The sequence below is a fragment of the Mesocricetus auratus genome, unplaced genomic scaffold (genome assembly GCF_017639785.1).
Source record: "Mesocricetus auratus isolate SY011 unplaced genomic scaffold, BCM_Maur_2.0 Super-Scaffold_100018, whole genome shotgun sequence".
Taxonomy (NCBI): domain Eukaryota; kingdom Metazoa; phylum Chordata; class Mammalia; order Rodentia; family Cricetidae; genus Mesocricetus; species Mesocricetus auratus.
Window position 1 is genome coordinate 37,636,536 of NW_024429199.1, and position 24,331 is coordinate 37,660,866.

General features: G+C 45.3%; 2 protein-coding genes across 6 annotated transcripts in view; both read left to right on the forward strand.

Annotated features, from left to right (window-relative positions):
• Plekhg1 (pleckstrin homology and RhoGEF domain containing G1) overlaps positions 1-5,183 on the forward strand; it is a 195,003-nt gene extending 189,820 nt beyond the window's left edge. For all 5 annotated transcript variants that reach the window (XM_040728108.1, XM_040728107.1, XM_040728106.1 and 2 more), the window contains one exon: positions 1,693-5,183. In XM_040728108.1, coding sequence (XP_040584042.1) covers positions 1,693-2,720 — 1,028 coding nt within the window. In that variant the 3' untranslated portion in view covers positions 2,721-5,183. The remainder of the gene's footprint in view (positions 1-1,692) is intronic.
• Positions 5,184-14,589: 9,406 nt separating this feature from the next.
• Mthfd1l (methylenetetrahydrofolate dehydrogenase (NADP+ dependent) 1 like) overlaps positions 14,590-24,331 on the forward strand; it is a 157,730-nt gene continuing 147,988 nt past the window's right edge. The window contains exons 1-4 of the mRNA XM_040728145.1: positions 14,590-15,119; positions 20,761-20,845; positions 22,140-22,190; positions 22,277-22,330. Of these exons, the coding sequence (XP_040584079.1) occupies positions 14,893-15,119; positions 20,761-20,845; positions 22,140-22,190; positions 22,277-22,330 (417 nt within the window). The 5' untranslated portion in view covers positions 14,590-14,892. The remainder of the gene's footprint in view (positions 15,120-20,760; positions 20,846-22,139; positions 22,191-22,276; positions 22,331-24,331) is intronic.

Genomic DNA, 24,331 nt, shown 5'->3' on the forward strand with positions numbered 1-24,331 from the left:
TTACCTGAGTATTTTCACATTACATTACATTAGCTACACTCCAGTCAGGAGCCGTGTCCTCCAATAAAACTTTATGGGTAAATTTATGCCAGGATACTTTTATTTGAATTGTACATTAGTTCCGCTTTCCCTCAAATTGCCATCTCTTTAGAACTCTGTGGAAGTTCAGTGCCCCCTGACTCAGCTGTGGATCAGTGCGGGGTTACATAGAGTGTGAGAGCCGAACCATATGACTTCATCTAAAGTCCTGGCTCCCTGTGGTTGGGTCTCATAGTTAATGCAGCATGCCAGGCTGGGGAGAATGGCCAGCGCAGAACACTGCAGATAGATGGTGAGGTAGTATCTCTTGCAGTGCTGCTGAGTTTGAGTTGGTATTACGAGTCCTCACGATGCCACTTAAGGAGCAATATTCTCTGTCCTTAAATGCAGTTTGAATGCAGCCCAAAACCCAAAGCATCTGAATAGTAACTCTGAGACATTACACAGATGGCTGGCCTCAGTTGCTGGAAACAGGTGGCAAGGGGTGAAAGGATGGAGGGGTCCCAGCGAAAAGCACGTGATCCAGTGAGGTGTCTCCATCTTCAAAGACGGCAGGCTGAGGAAATAGCAGAAGTTCCGCTCAATGTGTCTCTCGCTGACATTCAAAGGGCAGGACACCAGCAACAGGTTACGAAGCATGTAACTAGTTCCTTTACATATAATGCTATTGGCTGGTGGGCACAGATGGGATGGGTTTCTTTCAGAGGTGTCTTGCAGATGTCATGCAGATGAGGTCTGAGCAGTACACAGGGCGTACAGTGTTCCTTGGCGTTAGGGTCGTCGTGTGTACCCAGAGCACAGCTGGGAGCAGCTCCTGAATCCGTGATGTCCTTGCTGGCTCAGGAGAATGTTCTCCATTGCATATCACCATCTAGGTCATGTCTTTAGAGATGCCTGCCCTCTGAAGCAAGGAAACACGGAGAAGGGGCTGTGGTTTAATTAGAGGTGGCAAGCGCTTTCTTGGAAGTAATTTCAGGTCCAGGTCTTAAGTCAGTGCCAGATAGCGTTCAGTTATGGAGTGCTTGAGCAAGGGATCTGTTCTCAATGTCTTAGAGAGATGCTTTTTCTCTTGGCTTTGGAGGAATAGGAACGGATACGTGAGCTAGTCCCTACTTGAGCTAAAGGAAAGAACTCTCCTATGTGCTGGCTGCCAGGCAGCAGTGGTAGAGTGTTATTTAGAAACCACGAGTATTGGAACAACTGCCAGGAGCCAACTTCTCTAAGTAAATTTGTCTGAGGGCAAACAAGAGTAGCATGAAGCCAGGGGGTGGCTACAGCATTGTGGTCCTGGTCCTTTTAGTGGACATGAGGTATTTTTATACACCAGAACATATGCGCTAGCATCCTCATCTGACAATGACTTCTTTTCAACATTGACACGATTTTATGGATTAAAGGAATTTTCATGACACACGCTGGACACTTTCAGATCTGACATTCAGATAAAATAGTGTAAAATTCAATCAAATTAAATGAACTCTTTTTATTAAGCTGTGGGTTATTTTTATTAGCATTGTATTCAATGACTGCTTACCCTTAACGTTAAGTCTATTGTCTGTTTTTTAATACATTAGGGTTTTATGTCCTTATATTTAAGCTTTCTAGGCTGGGATAACTCTATGTATACTTATGGTTTCAATATATACCCTCCAGGTGCCAGGATTGCTGAATATTCCCAACTGTATGACCAGATCGTGTTCAGAGAGACACCTCTTAAAGTTCAGAAGGATGGCTGGGCGAGGACCCAAGAACCCTCTCTCCACAGGCCTGCATCACCTTCCCAGGCCCAGCGCAGTGGTGAAGACTGGCTTTGGCACTCGCCCTACAGTAACGGAGAGGTAGCAGATTTCTGCCCCCGGCCAGAACAAGACTCAAAGGCGAAATATCCCACGTTAGAGATGATCACCAAAAGCACTCCCAGACAGTTGTCGGCAGCTTGTTCGGTACCTTCTCTTCAGGTGTCAGACCCCCTGCTGGGCTCCGTGCAGCGAAGCAGCGTGGTGGTCAGTCAGCCCCACAAAGAAAATTGTCAGGGCTATCTTTACAACTCCCTGGGTCGCAAAGCCCAGCCCTCCAGCAGACCCCAATCGTCTTCCTCAATCCTAATAAACAAATCTCTTGACTCCATCAACTACCCGAGTGAGACAGAAAAAAAGCAACTGCTGTCTCTACACAAAAGTACCAGAGGTGCGAGCCAACAGGACTTGCTGGCGGGAGTGACGGACTTGTGTCAACAGGACACTGGAAAACGCTCCGACCTCACACTCCAGGACTCACAGAAAGTTCTGGTGGTAAATAGAAATTTATCTTTAAGCGCCCAAGTAGCGACACAAAACTACTTTTCCAATTTCAAAGAGACTGAAGGAGAGGAGGATGACTATGTGGAGATAAAGTCAGAAGAAGAAGAAGTAGATCTGGATCTCTCTTTGAGTCAGAGCAGAAAGTCTGACCCAAAGACCCCAGCCCCTGACTGTTCTGGTAACCTTTGTAGACACAGCACACCTTGCTCTTTGAAAGAGCCGGTGAGCGACAGGCTTGGGCTTCCTCCTTACATGACAGCATGTAAGGACTCTGACAAATTGAATGATTATCTGTGGAGGGGGCCATCGCCCAGTCAGCAAAACATCGTCCAGTCTTTGAGGGAGAAATTTCAGTGTCTTAGCTCCAGCAGCTTCGCCTAGGGTTCTAGACCTGTCCGAATCGGCACCTCGGGCTTACAAGTTACACATGGGGATGAGGTGTTTTGTTGTTGTTGTTTTAAATATGAACCAATTTAAAGCAATTTTGTAATGCCCAGAGGTATAAAGCATGCCCTCCTTTCTTTACAGTATGGCTCTTTGAGCTGGCTGGCCAGGGCATTGCCCCCCATATCCTGACAATAGTACTCATACAACTCTAAGATTACCCACACACACACACACACACACACACACATACCCCAAGGAGTTTTATACTGTGACTCAGAGGTAGCACAAGTCTCTTCCACAGTTTTTGAAAACAGAAACTAGAGTTCGTTAAAGAATTCTGTGTGGTGTTTCTGTTATATTTATGGCAAGACTCAAGAATGATGTATGCCAGTGACCACTGATGAGGATAGAGCCTCAATATGTGTTCTAAGGGTCCCACACTGGTGTTCCAATCCCATTTCATTAGGTGCCAACATGACGACGTGACTACTGAAAAACCTAAAATGTAGCCCTAGGACCAACTGGTTATTAGAAAAATAAAAATATTTACCTGTATTCCTAGACAAGGCCCATGTGGTATGCCACTAAGTATGATAGTTCTATAATTTCTGGGGTGAAATAAAATATTTTTTAATGGCTTAAAGAAATCCAAGCTCGAAAGGATGCAAGCCAACTTAATTATTAGATAAGATAATGGAGATTTCTGGACCAGCCTGATTATTTCTTCATATTACAACTAAAGGATAATTGCTCCCCCACAAAAGAAACCAAACAATCCAAAACACCCCACTATGCTACTATATATGCCTGTCCCTGATCAATACAGAGTAAATCCTCAGTTAAGATAAGACAGAATGATCCATCTAGGGCAGTTCTTCATAGACGGTTTATCCAGCTTTTGACTGAATGCCCTACTTGAAAAGTCTTTGCCACAGATATGGGCCAGACGTTAGTTTCTAAACAGTCTGTGACATCGGGCCTCTTTCAACATTTGGAACACAGAGAAGAACCGAGCCTCTGATTGCCGGGTTCCGGCTAGTAACTTCCTTTGTGTTGTAGTTGTAGTTTTATACAGCATTTCACTGTGATAGCATACCTATCTAACTCCTTGTAGATAAAAATAGAAGATGCAGAAAGAGAAATGAAGACAGATGTATTGCTACTGCATAAAGGCATTTTAATAAAGGCTCCATAAACACAGTCAGACTTACATCTTGTAGTACCCTTTCTGTTCTCATTTTACGCAGTGAAACATCCTGGAGTCTTTCCTCACCCTCTTGCTTTCCATTTTAACTTATTTCTCTTTGTTTTAATTAAACAATCGGTCCCATTGAAAAAGATGAATTAGGAAGTGTCGGGAAAGATGCCAGGGTTATCCTTGCCGGTAAGCAGTAATAACGAATCACTGGCAGCTTTCCATAATTCTTTCCCTCTTTTTAACTCCTGACCCCTTTTACTTTCAAATGTGCAAATAATAATAATAATAGTAATAATAATGTGATCATCCCATCCCTATGTTACAAATAAGATCCCACAGTGTTGTTGTTGCTCTGCATTTCTTGTCCTCCGAATCCTTTACTCTTTCTGTAATTACCAAAACAATTGGGGCTGAAGGTGACACTTGGTGGTAGAGTCCCAGCTGATCCCCAAGCACTGAAAACATTCCTTTGTTCATTGCTTTTATGCAAACATGATGTTAGTTTTCCAGATAAAGCAATAGCAGAAAAGATGAGAACTCTGTTCTTAGAATTTGCTGGAATCTGTGTAGAAACACATTTGTATCACTTGTTTTTTGTTTGCTTGCTTGCTTGTTTTTTAAGTTATCTGACCCTTGTTCAAGGATGCAGTTTCCTGTTTTGGTCTTTTTTTTTTTCTTTTTCTCTTTAGTCTATATGACCCACATTCCAATATAGTCCAGGTTACTGCTCTGTCTGAGTCTCAGAAATTATTAATTCTTCACACCAGTGTTTTGATACATGGTTTGGTGCCATCTACAAAGGTGGATGTCATAGTGTACAAAATGTCTATGTATGCGATCCTTCGGGTTCTAGGATAAATATGTAGTATTAATGATCAGGTCTGTGGACCAGGCTGCAGACTTTGAGAGCTGTGTGTGTGTGTGTGTGTGTATGTATGTGTATCTGTCTCTGTGTGTACTTGCTTAAATGCTCTTTCAATGTTATTAATTCAGTACTTTTGTTTAAAATAGGTTTTTTTTGCAGGTGGGGTGGCAATGTATATACTTGGGGGGGAAAGTTTTATGTACTTAAAAGTTCTTACTGGATTGCTGTACTGAAAGTTCCAATTTTTTTATATATATAAGTTCACTTTTCAATTACTTTTTTTCTTTGTGGGGAAAGCAATGCATCTTGGAAAACATAGTTTAAATACTGTATATAAGACAATAAAAGTTAGTAATGCCCATTATTTAATAAAGTTTGTAAAGTGCAAAGTAAATTTTTGTTTGAATTGTGTTTGCACTAGAACTTTTTTTTTTTTTCTTCAAACTGTTTGGCTATAATACTTTTGCCTTGCCTTGTGAACCACAGAGAAAATGATTCATGGTAATGTCCTATTTAGCTTTATCAACTTGACACAGCCAAGAGTCACTTAAGATGACAGCGTCATTTAAGGACTTCCCTAGATCAGACTGGCCTGTGAGCATGTCTGTGAGGGATTGTCTTGATTGTTAATGGATGTAGGAGGGTCCAGCCCATTATGGACGGCACCATCTCTAGGCAGGTGGGCCTAGGCTACATGAGAAAGCTCTCTGAGCATGAGCTTGTGAGCCAGAGAGCAAGCTAGCAAACCTCATTTCCAATGGCTTTTGTTTCTGGTTACTACCTTGAGTTCTTGCCTTGACTTCCTTCAATGATAGACTGTGGGCTGGAAGTATAAGTAAGCTGAGATAAACCCTTTCCTTCCCTTACCTACTTTTGGTCAGGTGTTTCTTTCTTATAAGAGAAAGGAACTAGGGCAGAAGATATACTAAGTCTCAGTGGTTCACGACTAACCAGTTGTCTAGATAGCTTCTGAGATAGTAAACTTGGTGTCTGAAATGGTTTTTGTTTTCTTGACAGGAGGCTAAAATAAGCCAGTCACTAAATTAAAAGCATTTTCATTGAATAATGTAATAACAAGGCATCCTTTTTTATTATTAAATTGGAAAGTTAATTTAAATTTTTGGTTCAAAGTAAGGCTTAGCTCACACAACCTTACATTTCAATTTTTCTTGGATAGATTAAAATTATAGAGACAAAAGTATGTATCTATAAATAGGTTATTATTAAAGCTTTTAAAAAAACCCATTTCCAAATATAAACAAGCCCTAGCCAATTCAGTTTAAAATACAGGCTGCCTGATCCCACCCATGTGAGAAAGCAGTTGAGCATCTTCCTTTAGAGTAAGGCATCTCCAAACATTGTACCAAAGAGGCCTCAGGCCCTCCTTATTGTGATGACTTTACTGGAAGTCATGTATTATTTAGAGAAGCTGGTGATAACAAAAAAACCCATGATGTGTATAAATTCTCTGCATAAATCTTCAGAAGGAAGAGGGGATGAATGTGTACTATGTTGTCATTTGAATATGAAGAGTATTTAAATGTCAATAGTCTTTATGAGCTCTTAGTACTCTTTGTGAGCTGTGGCTTTCTCTAGCTGGCCAGGTAAGGCCACATTCGATTCTTTCACTCAGGAATGAGAATTCAGTGAAAGAAACTGTTACTACATTTTTGCAACGTTTATGTCAATCAGTATGTATGTCTCTCTCAGAAACCTTGTGTACATGAGATCTGAAGCTTTATTATACATATTAAGTTTTACTTTAAAAAGTCTCAAGACATGCATGGAACTCCAACGCTACATTTTGTTACATTTAAAAATTAGATAAATATGACAGGCAGTGGTGGCACATACCTTTAATCCCAGCACTTGGGAGGCAGAGGCAGGCAGATCACAGTGAGTTCAAGGCCAGCCTGGTCTACAATGTGAGTTCCAGGACAGCCAGGGCTTCCCAGAAAAACCCTACTCTTCACTCCTTCCTTCATTCTATATAACTAAAGTAGTTTAGGATGCTTGCTTTATCTTGTATTTGAAAGCTCTTTTGCAGGAGATCAAAGTTCCTTTTTAGATAAGCATCCTACATGGTAGCACATGCATGCCTTGCCTCCTTTGATCCTGTCCAATGCTTTGTATGGGTTCTGCATAACGCATGGCAATTTGTACCTGACCAGCTCGTGTTTAATGATTGACTAGACAAAGTTCAAAACACACTGAAGACCAAAGGAAGAGAAAACAGTCAAATCAGGGCATATGGAGACAAGTATGAATAACAATTAGCTTTTAGAAACTCGTAGGGAGGCTGGAGTTGTGTCTCAGTGGTGAGGAGCATTGGCTGCCCTGCAGAGGACCTGGATTTGGACCCTAGCACCCATACAGCAGGCAGTTCACAACTGTCTGTAACTTCAGTCCCAGAGGATCTGATACCCTCTTCTGACCTTCATGGTCACCAGGCACATACATACACACACACGCTTGCAAAACACTCATATACATAAAATAATAAAGTAAATAATCTATTTTTGAATTCATAGCACCATCAGTAATACAATGTTACCCAATCATGGGAAAGTAGCATTTCATGAGAACTTGCCCTTTCCTGTCACTTGGATTCTGGAATGTCTATTTTTCAGATTTCCAGGTGCTTTCAGTTAAGCATCAATATATCAGGGTGGTACCTACGCATCCGTATTTCAGGATGGCAGGTATGCATCAGTATTTCAGGATGGTACCTAATCATCAATATTTCAGGATGGTACCTATGCATCACTATTTCAGGATGGCACCTAAGCATCAATATATCAGGGTGGTGCCTAAGCCTCAGTGTATCAGGATGATACTGCATACCATCCTGGGAGTTTCCTTTGGACAAAAGCCTTTCCTTATCATTGCTACTGGGGTTGTGAGGAAAGCATAGAGTAACTGAGCATGCAGGTATCGAAAGAGAAGTCAGGTGGTATGGAGGAAGCAATCACAGGAGGCTGGGTATCAAAAGGCATGGCTTGCCTACTTCATGACGTGGCGCATACCACAGGCAAAGTCCCCTTTATAGATCAGAAACAGGCCTTATTTCTCAGACAATGGCTTTGTTCACATACACTACACAACTTGAAAACCCAAAGCCGGGCGTTGGTGGCGCGCCTTTAATCCCAGCACTCGGGAGGCAGAGGCAGGCGGATCTCTGTGAGTTCGAGACCAGCCTGGACTACCAAGTGAGTTCCAGGACAGCCTCCAAAGCCACAGAGAAACCCTGTCTCGAAAAACAAACAAACAAACAAAAAAAACAAAAAAAAAACAAAAAAAAAGAAAGAAAGAAAGAAAGAAAACCCAAGGGGCAGGCAGGCCCATTAATTCTAAAGCCATGTGGCTTTAGTATAGCATAGAAGAACAGGACTTGGATAGTGATCAGAACTTCTGCTGAATGGGCAAACACAAGCCTCCAATTTCCCTGTTTACATAGCAATGTACAGCTGTCCACAGGGCTCTCATGGAGCCCCCAAACAAGACTGTGGTGTAAGCAAATTCCTTCTTCCATAGACAAGTTAAACTGGAGTCAAGGAGCTGCTAGCCCAGAGGTTGAATCTAACTTGTGCAATGTGAAAAAAACAAACTTAAAAATCTAAACTTCTGAGTGTCAGTGAGAAGGCCTGGGCAACCTATGGGGCTCTGAGCTGTGGATCAGTGTCTATCCCTGGTATACAATCTGTCTTCATGTGCCTATGGCACAAAGAGAGATGCTCTCTCAGCCTGGACTCTTAGGGGAGTGCCTTGACCCTACCAAGAGTGAAATGATAGACTCTAGACATCCCCTATGTGGAGGGATTTGGCAATAGGGTGGGAGGGAGGGTGGAAGGGGAGTGCGGGAGGAGGGGAGGGAGAGGGAACTGGGATTGACATGTGAAACAAGCTATTTAAAATTAAAATAAAAAATGATTAAAAAAAAAAAAAAAAATCTAAACTTCTAACTTATCTAGAAGAAGGAGTTAAGAGAAGGGAGTGGCGGCTGGGCTAGCCTATTTGGTTGTGGATTCTGATGAAGCAATGCAATGAGATCCGAGGAGAAGATACGAAAGGGGCAAAATCAACATTAGTGCTGGTGACTCACTTTGACCTCTGGAGGAGATGGTTCCTTTGTTCCCCTTTATGGGCTTGGTTGGCAGCTAGAGCACAGATTTCTAGATAAATGACAGAGGATCTTCTCCTGGGGGAAAATGAGTGCCTGTCACAGAAAGCATGAAGGACACGTTGTTCCTTTGGGGGACTTTCCATCTGGGGCAACTCACTAACGACTCCTATATTTCTGGCCTCTACAAGCCTCCATAGGATGCTGGTGTATGAGATCAAAGAGTCTCCTTGACTGTTGGGAATTCCGTCAGGCTCAACTACAGTTCACATCCTGTTTCCTAAAGGATGGTTTTCTAGCTCAGACTCCCTTTGTGAGGGACAGGAGGCTTTCCTCCAGGGGATCTCTACCTCAGTTATCCAAAATGGATGTCCTTTCCTCTGACCCTCCTGTGCGCTTCCAAAGCATCTTTGCCACACACAATCTTTCTCTGGGACTACATGGATTCCTCACTGGCTACCGTTTTCCTTGTACTCCTCATGTTCAGATCCCTCCTCCTGACCGTAGCCAGCTCGGTATGTCTACACACATGCAGAATGACATCTTCTACCCAGCTCCCCATGATCTGACTCTTCTTTAGGATCACCCACTCTACCTGTTCTCCCCCACATACTTGATTCTCAGCACTGAACTCACCTCTGAGAGCCATGGGGGGGTGCAAAGGGGGGGGTTAACCTGCCTTACTTAGTAAGTTAGCCTGCCTTGGTTCCCCAGGCCAGGGATAAGGTCACTATTATATTCCTGCAGGCAGAGTGAGCTTCACATTTGCAATGACCCTTGTCCCCCCAGACTCCCCACAGTCCTGGGGGGTACCACACATGCATTGAGTTTATTCCATAGATGAGAGATGCTGTATAACCTGCCCTAATGAATGAATGAATTTGGCTGGAGAGATGGCACAGAGGTTAAGAGTACTGGCTGGTCTTCCAGAGGACCTGGGTCCAATTCCCAGCACCCACATTGCAACTCACAAACTCTCTGTAAATATGGTTCCAGGGCCTGCCACAGGCACTGTGTGTATATGATACAGTCATACATGCAGACAAAGTACCCAGACACATAAAAAACCGAATGAACTACTGCATGGAATCTCACGCTTTCTGGAATGAAGATCTTTGTGCGTAACCACCACTGTCTTTATTCCTCCTCATCCAGTGAAAGTGTTAGCCTATGGGCTGCAGGCTGCATCACACCATGAACTCACTACCACTATATCCTACCATTATCCCAAGTAGCCTCCTTATTTTGATGGATACTGGCCTCTCGGGTCCTTGATTTCATCATTCCTTTGTTATTGCCTCTGCACAGAGCAACTGTTCTTTGCTGCCAAACACAAAAACAAAAAATAAAAAAATAAAAAAGCATAAAAGCAGCCAGGCAGTGGTGGTGCACGCCTTTAATCCCAGCACTTGGGAGGCAGAGGTAGGCAAATCTCTGGGAGTTGGATACCAGCCTGGTCTACAGGAGCTAGTGTGTCCCATGCCTGTGTATGTTGCTTAGCCTTTCATCACTGGGACAAAATACCCAACATAAACAACTTAAAAGGAAGAATGTTTTATTTTCGCTGGTAGTTAAGTTCATGGTGGCTGGCTCTGTGGCCTTGAAAGTAGGAGCATGTGGCTAACAAGGCTGCTGAGCTCATGGCAGTGAGGAGACAGAAATGGGCAGGGGGAGAGGAGAGGAAGGGAGAGGAGAGGAGGGGAGAGGAGGGGAGAGGAGAGGAGAGGAGGGGAGGGGAGAGGAGAGGGGAGAGGAGGGGAGGGGAGAGGAGAGGAGGGGAGAGGAGGGGAGGGGAGGGGAGGGGAGAGGAGGGGAGGGACAGGAAGCATCTGGGGACAAGAGTTAACCTTAGTTACATATTTCCTCCAGGTAAGCCCTACCTCCCCACAGGCCACTCAGCTATAAAATCACTGACGACTGTTATGTTCTCATGATTCAGTCATCTCTTAATCATGCCACCAGGTGGGAAGCCTTCACTGCCTGAGCCTTTGAAAGGGGCGTCCATATTGAATAACCCTATGTAAGACTCCAAATGCTTCTCGTTGGTAATGACAGCTCCCTGGCTTGGCTGGGCTGTGCTGGCTTTAGGTCCAGGCTGGGCACAGACTCGGGGCTTATCTTCATCAGTCTTCTGAGTATTTCAGTAGACGATCTTAATTGTCCCATCAGCATTTGTTCTTCTGAACTTTCAAGTGCTTTTTTTCCTTTTTTTAAAAGATTTTATTTATTTATTTATTTATTATGAATACAACATCCTGCCTCTATGTATGCCTGCAGGCCAGGAGAGGGCACCAGATCTCATTATGGATGGTTGTGAGCCCCCATGTGGTTGTTGGGAATTGAACTCAGGACCTCTGGAAAAACAGACAGTGCTCTTAACCTCTGAGCCATCTCTCCAGCCCCACTTTTTTTTTTCTTAATTGCCCATGAAGATTGCAAATAAGTCACAATAGGCTAGCTCTTAGTTCATTGTCAGTGTGAAATATGACATTCTATTAGTCATTTCTCAGACAGTGTTTTAATTTTCATTCACTGTTTCTTTAGTCAAGGCAGAGCAGGAGCCCAGCTGACATGAATTCATTTTAACCCATAGTTCCATAATCCAACAAATGACCTTAATGCTCAATATGTAAACAAACAAAAAAAGCTCACTTAAAAATTTAAGACTATGCCGGGCGGTGGTGGCGCACGCCTTTAATCCCAGCACTCGGGAGGCAGAGGTAGGCGGATCTCTGTGAGTTCGAGGCCAGGCTGGTCTGACAACCTCCAAAACAATACAGAGAAACCCTGTCTCATAAAAACCAAAAACAACAACAACAACAAAAAAACTTTAAGACTAAGTTGGTGGCACACGCCTTTAATCCCAGCACTCGGGAGGCAGAGGTAGGGGATCTCTGTGAGTTCGAGGCCAGGCTGGACTGACAACCTCCAAAACAATACAGAGAAACCCTGTCTCATAAAAACCAAAAACAACAACAACAACAACAAAAAAACTTTAAGACTAAGTTGGTGGCACACGCCTTTAATCCCACCACTTGGGAGGCAGAGGCAGGAGGATCTCTGTGAGTTTGAAGCCAGCCTGGTCTACAGAGCTAGTGTAGTAACCAGTCCCCCATTTTAGCAGCCATTACAGGCTAACATGTGCTTGCATGACCTTGCTGCTCCTGTCCTGGTCACTAAGGTCAGATGCCCTCCTCGTGGCAAGGAACCAATCAGAAGTTAGTTGGTGGGGCTGTGCTTTATGGCTCTGGGTGTGCTTTAAAGACAGTGCACAACAGTGACGTGCAGAACATAGCAACCACCCTGGGAGGGCCTATGGGCCATAACAACCAGTTGACCAATCAACAGAGGGCAGGTCACCCAAACCTGGAAGCGCACCAATCCTGAGACTGTTTCATATCCCTAGACACTCCCCTTACGCTGCCCTTTAAGATCCCTGACTCGAGGTTGCTTGGGGTCTTTCTCCAGCCATCTGCCATGGTGGCGGGGTGAAGGGCCCGAGTAATGGGGTTTAGCTTGTTAAACATCTACAATAAGACTTTCTGCTTTTGCATCGAAATGGGCCTCTTGGTGATTTTGGGGCTCAGAATTTGGGCACAACACTAGCTCCAGGACAGACTCCAAAGAAATGCAGAGAAAACTTGTCTTGAAAAACCAAAAAAAAATTTTTTAAGACTAGAAAATACAATGTTGATTGTTTAAAACAATTGGCCTGCAGGTGAGGGGACAGATGTACCTTAGCATGTCACCAAATTTAAAGGTGAAGTGCAACACTCTACAGGGCTAGATCACTGTGAGCTCTTTCAACTGTGTTTTCCATGACTATAAAGAATACCTGAGGAAGGTAGGCTTTTTTGTTTTGGTTTGGTTTTTCAAGACAGGATTCCTCTGTGTAGGCTTGTCTGTCCTGGAACTCGCTCTGTAGGCCAGGCTGGCCTTGAATTCACAGCCTCCTGAGTGTTGGAATTAAAGGCCCTCACCATCACCACCCAGTGTGAAAGGCAGCTTTGGGGGGGTGCAATAGAAAAAAAATAAAAGACCCAGAGACTGATATTGGGGTCCACACCTCATGCTGAAAATCAGAAACTCAAAGTAGTGGGCCACTAGCTCTTACCACTACCTCAAGCTGAAAGGGGTTGTTCTGCTGCCTCTCCTCAGCCTGGCTGGAGAATCCTGAGACTGAATGTCTTTCTCTCCTCAATGTGGCTGGAGAATGAATCCCTGATACTGACTACTGAAGACCCCGCTCCTATCTTTTATACCCCTCTAGTGATGGGATTAAAGGGGTATGATACCAGATGCTGAGATCATCTTTGTGTGAGCTGTGTCTCTTTAGGACTGTACATCTGGGTGGCCTTGGACTCACAGAGATCCATCCACGTTTAAATCCTGAGTCCTAGGATTAAAGGTGTGTACCACCACCTCCTAACTTCTGGCTGCTGGGATTAAAGGTGTGTATCACCACTGCCTGATCTTTATAGCTTGAGGCTGACTTTGCTTTACTGAATCCTCAGGCAAGCTTTAACAAATCATAAATAATATATCACTGCAGCGAAGAATTTTTATTATGAGTTCGTGGCTTGAGACAAATGGCTGGCCAGCCTTTAGTTTGGGGGTCTATGGCAAGGCAGTACACCAGGGTGGGGTGTGTATGTGGAAACAGGTGTTTGCCTGACAGTAGCTGGAAGGAGAGATGAGAAGCCCCAGTATCCCTCCCATGGACACATCTCTATTGACCTAAATTCCTACATCTAGGCCTCAACTCTTAAAATATCCTTCCATCTCCCAGTGACATCACATGCTGGTGACCAGACCCTTAACATACGGGTCTTTGGGGGTACTTATCCAACCCACATGAGTGATGAAGCTTGAGGACACCCTCTAAAACACTATCTTCAAAACGACCTACAATCTGACAGGGATTTTTCACAGCAAGCGGGTTTTTGTGGCTCCCACTCAGGTACACATTTTTTTTTTTTCTTAAACATGATGGCCTTTCCTATCTAGAGCTTTCAGACATATAGCATTACATAGTACCCTCTTCGGAACCTGCTTGGTCATGCGATTCAAAAGCATTCATGTCATCGGGATGGCTCACCAGGTAAAGGCACTCTCACCCCACCCCACCCCGAAAAAAATTCAAGTTGTCAAGTTGTCATCCGACCTCCACTTGGAGGCCTTGACAGGCACATTTATACAAATAAGTAAAATGTAATTTAAAGAAAAGAAAAGAAAAGGAGGGCGGACCATCCTCAGATTTGGCAGGCTCACAGCTCTGCCAACAAACCAACGACTTCTCTGCATCTCTAGGTTCTCCTGGTTGGAAATCAAGGGAACGGCACACAATTCCTTTTATCGGTTGGGGTTAAATGACAGGGCAGTGTGAGCATCCAAAAACTGTCTACCTTGGACGATTCTATCCCACCTTACTTGGGGACTACAAAGTTACAGTCTTATTTCCACTGGCCTGGGAAATGATAAACCTTGTAAAATATAAGGCTACAAAGCCAGCATGGTAAACTCCAAGTACTGACTCATTTACCCTTAGGCCACTTCCCACGCACTAAACCCTTCCTTCTGGTGTAAACTGGACTTAGAGCCACTGCCTCCTACGGAAAGTTAGCTGCATTCTGAGGACTTAGGGTGGCACCAAGTTTTGAGGCAGAAGGGTTGGCCATACAACCTCAGGGTAAGGGCTCAGCGCCACCCGGATGCCCCACCTCCTCTGCCTTGACTTTCAGGCAACTCCAACCAGCCGCCTCGCTGGCGGCTGGCCCCCGCCCTCCGGACGTCACGGCTACTAGGTACAGTGCCCCCTAGGGGCCTCTGTTCCTCCCACGAGGAAGAGCCCAGTCTTTCCTGCTGCTGGCCCGTTACTGTGTAGCTTGGCTCTCTCTGGCGCCAGCCGCGCCAACCCGGGGAGGAACTTGCTGCCGCATCTCAGCGCCTCCGGAGGACCAGTCGCCCCGTGCTTAGCAGCAGCATGAGCGCCCGCCTGCCTCTCCTGCTGCGCCAGCTCAGCCATCAGCAGCTGCCCCCGGGCCCGGCATGTCGCCTCCGTAAGCTATGTAGCTCCAGCAGCAGCAGCAGCAGCAGTAGCCGGGGTGATGACCCCGAGGAGGTGCACGGGCGGCGGCTGCAAGATGGCCAGGCCTTCAGCATCCCTGGCCCCGGCAGTCTGGAGGTCTCCGGGACGGACTCCATCGTCAGGTGAGTGTCCGTATTACCTGCGCGTAGGTCCCCAACTAGGGACACAAGGATGGGACAGCAGAGCTCTTGGTAGCTGGGAAACCCGAGGGACCGTTTCCGTAGGGCGGGAGGCAGAGAATGCTTGAGGCCAACTTGCTGGGGGGGGGGGGCTGGCTCTATGCAGAGAGGACATGGAGGTAAAAGTGACGACTGGAGTATGGGACCTTGTGGGCGAGGGCATCCCCCAGCCGGCGCGCGCCTCACGGACCGCACGCCCCGCTCCACGTGCGTCGCCCGCCTACGACTCTGATGCAACCACGCCGGGCGTGGCGCAGACAGGAAAGGGGCGGTGCGGCCCAGAGCGGGAGCAAGGAGGATGGCCCTGCAATCCCGCCACTTGCTGTCCCTGCCCCAGGAGGCTCCCGCGAAACCACTGCGGAAGTCCTGGAGATCGTGGCGCTTAGTCCTGAGCATCGTCGCTCAAACAGCACACAGGTTCTTGCACTGCTGTGTCTGGAAAGTTCATTCGCTGTCCAGAGGTGATCTGTGCAACCGCCGAGGTTGCGTCCTGTCCCCACATCCCGCCCCTCAGCCTTTTGCCCCTGTAGGGGAGACCGGGAAGCAGGCCCTATCCAGAGAAGTGGGTTTGCTGGGCCACTTCGGTACTGAGGGACCCGCCGAGCCTACTTAACTGAAGGTGGCCGAAAAATGCTTACTGATCTGGCTCCCAATTGGGGCTGTGGAAACAGTTAAATGAGCAAAAAATATCTGCCCCTGAGACTTTTGCACATGGCCTGCAACAAATAGTTACTATTTCAAACAATAAATTAAACATAGATCTGCAAACTTTGTGTAATGGGCATGATAGTAAATAATTAAGGTTTAGTGGAGTGAGAAGCAAAATTTAAAATATTACATAGGTACTTTTGTAACAAGGAAGAACGAATTCCCACGATTTTTTGATAAAATTCAACGTTTTGTGGACACTGAAATCTGAATTTCCTGTAGTTTTCAGTGCTATGAAATATCCTTGTTTTTATGTTTCTACCTGTTGTTCTAAAATGCAAGTCTGGACTAGGGAGAACACCCAATTAGCAAAGCACTGACTTGGATAATCATATGAAAAGAAAAAAAAAACTCTGACAACTAAATAGATGTAAGATCCTCAATTTGAAGTCTGAGAATTCTTCAATTTATTGTTTTCCTTTTGATGCGTATGGATGAGTGGACTAATGATGAAACAACCCTGTGTCTAGGTAGTTTTAACCAAAACTTTTCATGGGGCTAGAGAGATGGCTCATTGGTTAAGAGCACATCCTGCTATTGCAGAGGATATGGGTTTGGTTCCCAGCATTCAAGTTGGCTGGGTGACTCACAACACCACCCATAACTCCAGCACAGTGGTTGTGAGTCCCTCTTCAGGCCTCCATACATATATATACACTTAATTAAAAATAAAATCTTTTGGGGGGGGTTCATGACAGGTTTCTCTGAATTGTTTTGAAGCCTGTCCTGGAACTCGCTCTGTAGACTAGGCTGGCCTCGAACTCACAGAGATCCACCTGTGTCTGCCTCCTGAGTGCTGGGATTAAAGGCATGCACCACCAATGCCCAGCTAAAAATAAAATCTTTAAAACAACTCCACTGATACCACAAATACACTTTTGGAAAGGAAAGAGTATACTGTCATTTAACCGACAGCAGTTTTGTTTTTGTTTTCCCCTTAGTGGCTCATAAATTGGTGATGTGTGCCTTTCCTTGTCTATCTTAGATCTGATGGAATAAATGTATATCAGATAATCTTATTAATCTCATATTTGACTCATGCATAAAATTAGAAAAAAGAACCAGGATACATACCTATCTCTTTTTTTGTTGTTGTTTGGGGGTTTTGTTTGTTTGTTTGCTACTATAGCAAAATACCACAGGCTGAGTAGTTACAGAGATTTATCTCTACTGTTGTGGAGGCTGGGAAATCCACTGCCAAGGAGCTGGCATCCAGCAAGGACCTTGCTACATCATAGCATAGCCGAAGGCAGAAGGATGAGTGAGCTAGAGGTGTAAACTCATCCCTTCCATCATCCCACGACAACAGCATGAGTCCATTCCACCTCCTCAAGAACCCAACTCAGCACTGTTGCACTGGGATTAAGCCTGTGGCACATGAACTTTGGGGACCCATTCAAACCATAGCAACGCCCAAAGGAAACACGCAGAGCAGAGACCCCAGAATGGTCCACAGGATGGTTCCTCATGGCTCCCAATTTCTGGTCTTGACACCTCCCGGCCAGGTTGTGTGTGGTCCTCTCACCACACAGTCCTCACCTCCTTTTGGTCAGAGGCTAGTCACATGACCCCAGCCAGTTGGGAGAGAGCAACTTGGGAGACCCTGGTGGCCCTGTGCAGTTGAAACTCAGAATCCTGTTTCTGAAAAGAGGAGTGGAGAAGCACTGTCTGTAGGAAGTAGCTGAGGTCAGCTTTATCACGGATGCTATTATATGGGATGTGCCTATTAATGGCCAAAGCAAAGATTTGTAAAATGGCTCTCCACGGCTTTTACCTTGAACAGTTTCTCTAAACACTGGCAGCTGTCTTTGCAGGAGACCAGCTCCACATTCCTAGAAGGATCCTTCTTTTAACTTTGGAAGACTTGAGAAGTTAAGTGTGGACTTCTGCATTCAGGGATGGTGTACATTGGGAATTTTCAGTAACGTGGTCGCTGCTTCCTCCCACATTCAGGCGTGGCTACAGCTAGCCACAGGGAGAATGAGGAATGTGGTTTAGGACAAGGCGGCTTTGTGCTCAGAGCTCATAGGCTTTATGCAGTTAGCCAGGCGGAGATGACTGAGCTGAGGGTAGGGGCAGAAATAGTTACAGCAGTATTAGAACTATGCTTGCTTAAACCTTTACCCACCTATCATTAGTAACAAAATGTTTCATGTTTTAGATATACTGTTCCCAGTCAGAACTGAAATTTTTCTTCCCCAAGGGCATAGATACATCTTTGGAAACATTTATGCTACTTTTTAGATGTATTGGACCTGGGAATGCTCTCCCTTTAATTTATAATGCAGGAGTCGCTGAAAGGAATGGAAACTTGAAAGGAATGGAAACTTGATACATATGGCCAGGTGTGTGTGTGTGTGTGTGTGTGTGTGTGTGTGTGTGTGTGTGTACCCCAGCCAATTTGTTTGTTTGCTTGTTTTGCTTTTTCAAAACAGGGTTTCTGTGTAGCTCTTGCTGTCTTGGAACTCACTCTGCAGACCAGGCTGGCCTCAAACTCACAGAGATCCGCCTGTCTCTGGCCCCTGAGTGCTAGGATTAAAGGTGCGCCACCATAGCCAGGCCAACTCTTTTAGTTGTATTATTTTATTGTGAACCCCCTTTGTGTGGCTGTATTTTTGATTTGCCTATACCTCAACTATTTTATCTGCCAACTGACTTTTTAAAAAAATTATTTTATGTGTATGGGTGTTTTACCTGCATGTATGTATGTCTGTGCACCAGTTACATGCCTGGTACCTTTGGAGGCCAAAAGAAGGCATCCAAACTTCTGGACTGGAGTTACAGGTGATAGTTATCCCCCAGATGAGTGCTGGGAATTGAATGGTAGTCCTCTGGAAGAGCAACTAGTTCTCTTACTGCTGAGCCCTGGACAGCCGATCTAATCCTAGTGATGGCTTACCTATTGAAATGCCTCTGTTGTTTTAGTGAGGGTTGGGAAGCCTGGAAGTGTTTCTGTTGTGAATTCTTGTGTTAAAAAGTACCAATACCAAAATCTGAGGGAGGGAGGGCAGTAAGGAGGAGGAAGGGCAGATGTGTTTGGGTTTTTGCAGTTCAAGTGGATACTGTCTGGAGTAAAAGTGTGGAGGCACTTGGTTACATTGTATCCCAAGTCAGGGAGATAAGAGTCAGTGGTTACAATTGTATCCCAAGTCAAGAGCAGTAAGAGTAGGGCCTGGCTATAAAACCTCCAGGCCCTGTCCCAATAACCCACTTCCTACTGCAAGACTCCAACCCCTTAAAGGTTCACAGCCTTTCCAGATGGCAACAGCAGCTGGAGACCAAGTGTTCAAACACAGCTGTATGGGGGACATTTCCCATTCAAACAGGTAGCTTTATATAGTAGCAGGGGAAAAATGTGTCCAACAGTAAGAAAAAGGTGAAGAGCTACTGAAATCTGCTTGTTTCATGGGTGAGGAAGCCAGCATCCGTAGAAGGCTTCTTGAGTATATGGGAGGCCTGGATACCAAGCCTGGCTCCTATCCAAAGGTCATGTTCTAGAACCCCTGGCACTAATTTAGAACAACACAATCCTGGGCCCGAGGCCAGCATACTGAATAAGACTTTCTGAGCTGGAACCTTGATTTTTATCATGTTCCCCAGAGGATTCTTAGGCCCAGAAGTGCTTGGTGTTCACAACAAAGTACCTCCCCAGACTAAACAAAAATATGGACCCAGCTTGGCCTGTAGTAGCTTAGTCACTCTGCCAGGCCAGAAGAAAGTGCAGCATAGAAACCTACAGAAGTGTGCTTTTCCAAATCTTTCACATATTAACACAATAATGAGGTTAGTCCCTGAGGATTGCACTGCTTCGTCCCAAGTGTATAAAGCTGAAGTCAGACCAATAACCACTAGCAATACACACTTGCCTGGCTCTGTGAGCCTCTGGGACAGCAGGAAGGTTGACTCCAGTGCAAGTTTTGAACTCTGTGTCAGAGGACTTCAGCTGGAGAAATGGTTTCTTTGTCCTACCCCTCTAGTCCGCTCAGCCAGAGAAACCATTTCTTTTTTTTGGTTTTTCAAGACAGGGTTTCTCTGTATTGTTTTGGAGGCTGTCCTGGAACTCGCTCTGTAGACCAGGCTGGCCTCGAACTCATAGAGATCCACCTGCCTCTGCCTCCCGAGTGCTGGAACTAAAGGTGTGCGCCACCACCGCCCGGCCTGGAGATACCATTTCTTTGTCCTACCCCTCCGTCCACTCATCCGTCACCATTTCCACAGACCTCTCCCCATGTTTCCTTTCCCATGGTAACCCAAACTAATTCCTGCTGGGCGAGAAGGGAATGTGGTAAAGGAATGGGGGTGTGTAGGATAGAAACCCAGACTTTAAAATCTTCACTGCATTTATTTATTTGCATGCATGTGTGTGGGGGGGTAAGAGGACAACTTGGGAGAGCGTAGTCAGCTCCCCCTTTTGTGTATGGGTCCAGGAGACGGACTTTGATTGACAGGCTTGGCAGCAAGGACTTTCACCCACTGAGCCCCCTCATCGGCTCCAAACTGTTTATTGTATTAAACTTAGAAAAGATGAGAGAAAAGTTTAGCTTCTTGGAAATGAATGTTCACATTTAGCTTGTTTCCCTCTACATATTTTAAAAATCCTATGACAATTGGCTTTAATGTTTTTTTTTAATGTTTTGGTTTTCTGAGACAGGGTTTCACCGAGTAGACTAGGCTGGCCTTGAACTCACAATCATCTCACTTCCGCCTCCCTAAAGTTGGGACTGCAGGCGCGTGCATCAGTAGTCTCGTGCTGTCTGCTCAATCCTCTGTTGTCTGATTCACTTACAGCAACAAGCTTTGTCAGAGCAGGCACGGTGCCTGTCCTTTCTAATCATTAACAAAGAAATGGCTATGTTGTTTTTCTTTCTTATTATAGAGAAGTCATTCACAATTCCAAAGAAGTGCTGAGTTTGTTGCAAGAAAAAAACCCGACCTTTAAGCCTGTTCTTGCTGTTATCCAGGTAAGCACTGAAAATGGTGTTCTCCGATGTAATTTAGCAAATACTTATAAATAGACTGGGCATGGCCCTACTGGAGTCACTTGTCTTTCTTAGACATAGGTGGCTCGTTAAGGTCAGGAGGCAGGCACCCACATAAGTCACAGGACACATTAGATGCTAAACCACATGTACTTTGGAGTTGCTTATTGATTATGGCTTACAAGTCAGGTCCTTCTTGACTCTGGGGAAGACAAATGGCGGGTGCACATTAATGTTTCACAATGTGTCAGAGGACTTTGCATTCTGTGTTTATTCCTTGGTTGCAGCCCCTAAATCCTGAGCTGCAGTTGGCACTGCATTATCAGTGTCCCTGTGTGATGGCAGGTGCAGGGGAAATAGCAGGATGGGCCAGACCTGGAAGCAATTCAGCGCAGTAGTTATTGGCCTGTTAAGGTGGTGCTTGGCAGGCTGTTCCTGTATTAGAATAGCAGCCTGTGTGGCCAATGGTACGTCGGTTTGTGAGACTATAGGGCTGTGCTCATGTGACCTACTTTCCTTAGGAAGTTTCCACACATCCCCTCACAGCAGGGGAATTGGTTTAAGAACTTGGACTTCCAGGGAATCTGGTTACATGTTGCCATCCAACCTAAGTGCACGTACAATACACAGACATCCAAATTCCTGTCTTTTGTTTTTCACGGAGAGTGATGCTGGCCATGATGATGTTACATTTAGATGCCCCAATGTCTCAGCTACTTTTCTATTGCTGTGACCAAACACCATAACCATGGCAGCTTATAAAAGAAAGCATCCTTTTGGGGTTATGGTTTTAGAGGGTTAGAGTCTACAGCAGAGCAAAGGCATAGTAAGAGCAACTGAGAGAGTGCATCTTGATCCTCCACTAGGAGGGAGAGAGTCACACTGGAAATGATGCAAGCCCAGCAGTGACACACCTCCTCCAACAAGGCCACACCTCCTAATCCTTCCCAAACAGTTCCACCAACAGGGGACCAAGTACTAAACATATAAGCTTATGGGGGGCTGTTCTCATTCAAAGTGCCATAGCCTATAGAATGCAATCTATCATTTTTAAATGACTTAATTTGTAAGCCCAAGAAATTAATATGTACATAAATCCCAGCTGTTAGCCTACTTTTCATAGGCAATGAGTCTTTTCTGTATTTTTCTTGCCGTCTTTGTATTCAGGTCACTTGTGTTCATTATATTCACAAATGTAATCTCTGTGTTGTGCTTGGTACACACTGTCAAAGTATTTTCATACTGTGATATTCTCCTTTTGCTCCTTTGCCCTTAGGCAGGCGATGATAACTTGATGCAGGAAATAAACCAAAATTTGGCCAACAAGGTGAGAACTGGTGGTTTTAGCGATTCATTAGAATTCCTAACAGTATATTCTCTTGTGGTGACAGAGCGTCTTGTGTTCCTTTTCAGGCTGGTCTGGACATCACTCACATCTGCCTGCCTCCAGACAGCGGGGAGGATGAGGTAATGTCAGCCTAGCTCATTTCCTTTTCTCATTGGGCATCTTCCAGGGTGGTGGGCACATCTTCAGATGTGGCTGAGTTTCCAGGGGGAAGAGATCTGATCACCGCTCTCCCTTCCAGTTGGTTTCTACTGAAGACAAACCAGGACATTATGTGATTGTAGCTGTTTATTCACTGTAGAAACAGCAGTGTCTCATGGGAAAATACTTGGGCTGGGCATGTCAGGAGACTTGGCTCTGGTTTTACTATGTGCTAGTGGCATCTTTGAGCCTGGGCCATTCCTTTGGCATGTCAGGGTCACCATAGCTATATTGATGCAGTGTACGAACAGGACAGGGTGATCTTCAAGGGCCTCTCTAGGCTCAGCATTCTGAGATTCCTTCATTGGCATTTTGGGAACAGCTGACAGAACCTCCATCCTGGACCACATGTTGTAGCTGTGCCTGTCAGCATCACTCCCCAGTGTCACATCAAGTGTGGGAGAAGCAGCCCATGAACATGTGACACACCTGGATGGTGTACCTTGGTCCTGGTATGGGGCATGAGCCCCTGTGGCTAACTTTCCTCTGGCTAGCTGTGGCAGGGAGGAATAGGTTAGGATTCCTGGGGTAGAGAACTTCAAATCACAGAATCTGGAATAGTGAAGTTTTGGGGGCTTGTTTGTTTGTTTTGGGGAGGTACCAGGAGAAGGCATGAGTGATGTTTGAAAATCTGTCGTCACTGGCTAGGAAAAGCATCCCAAAGTCAGGAGAAGTACAGTGCTTCCTTTCCACTGCTCTGGTGTCTCTGTGGGGGTACCCCCAAGTTGGAGATGGTGGAGTCAATTCTCCCTGTCATAGTCACGTTCTCTCTCACCAGGGTCAAAAGCAACTCCACTTAATAATGGGAGTTGTTCAGAACAATTATTGTGCAGGGCGGTGGTGGCACACACCTTTAATCCCAGCACTTGGGAGGAATAAGCCTGTGAGTTCAAGGCCATCCTGGACTACAGAGCGAGTTCCAGGACAGCTGCCAAAGCTACAGAGAAACCCTGTCTGGAAAGACCAAACAAACAAAAAAACAAAATGATTATTCCTAGACAATTTTCCTAGCAGACATCTAAAACTGCAAGGAGTGTAGACCCTATATGTAGCACTGTGTGGCTTCTCTTTGGCTTATCTTAATCACCAACATTGGTGCTCTCATGCTTCAGCACAGTTAGTCGGTAAAAGAAAAGTTACTTAAGGCTAACTCTGTGAATCTATCACAACTGATCTGGGAACTCAGGTAACTCCTGAGTAACTAAGGAACAGTCCCGTCCGCAAGTATAGATGTGTTAGACTAAGGACTGTTACCTGTCCGCTCGGTTCTACACCTCACCGTGCTCCTCAGTGAGGTGCACAATTTCAAACTAATGAATTGTTTATTTCTGGAACTTTCCCTTGAGTGTTTTTTGTATCAGGGTTGATGAAGAGTAAAACCGAAACCTTGGAGTGACCTGCAGGCCCCTTCAGGGTTAGGCAGGGTTTTCTTTTATAGGGAGGAATAAGCCTAGACATGGGGGATGGAATGAGGGAGCGCCTTGATGGTAGTAGACCAGAGAGTGTTGCTATTATCCAAAGCCAGCCTGTTCTCAGGGGTCACTGTCTGCCTGTTCAGCCCCAAAGTTCAGGCAACTGGAAGGAGAAAGTTTGACCAAAGGTTGCTTTCAAATGCATTTTGTTTTGCGTGGTCAGTGGGAACCAGCAGCTGGACCAGTCACTGATGAAAGGGAGTGTGCTTTTGTAGACTCTTTCCATGTCTTTAGTAACTGCCATGAAGTGAGTCTTTTCTAGGCCCTATGGGGCAGGGTAATTCTTTGCTGTACACAGAGGTTGAGGGTGAGAGTCCCCGCTGTCCTCTTCCCTGGCATCTCGGGTAAGGCTCATTGTCCTGACTAATCAGGGAAAGGATGAAGGTAGGCTCCTGCCTATGGTCTTCCCTCTAAGGGTGTTTTCTGCAAACCACAATTGTGCTCCCATAG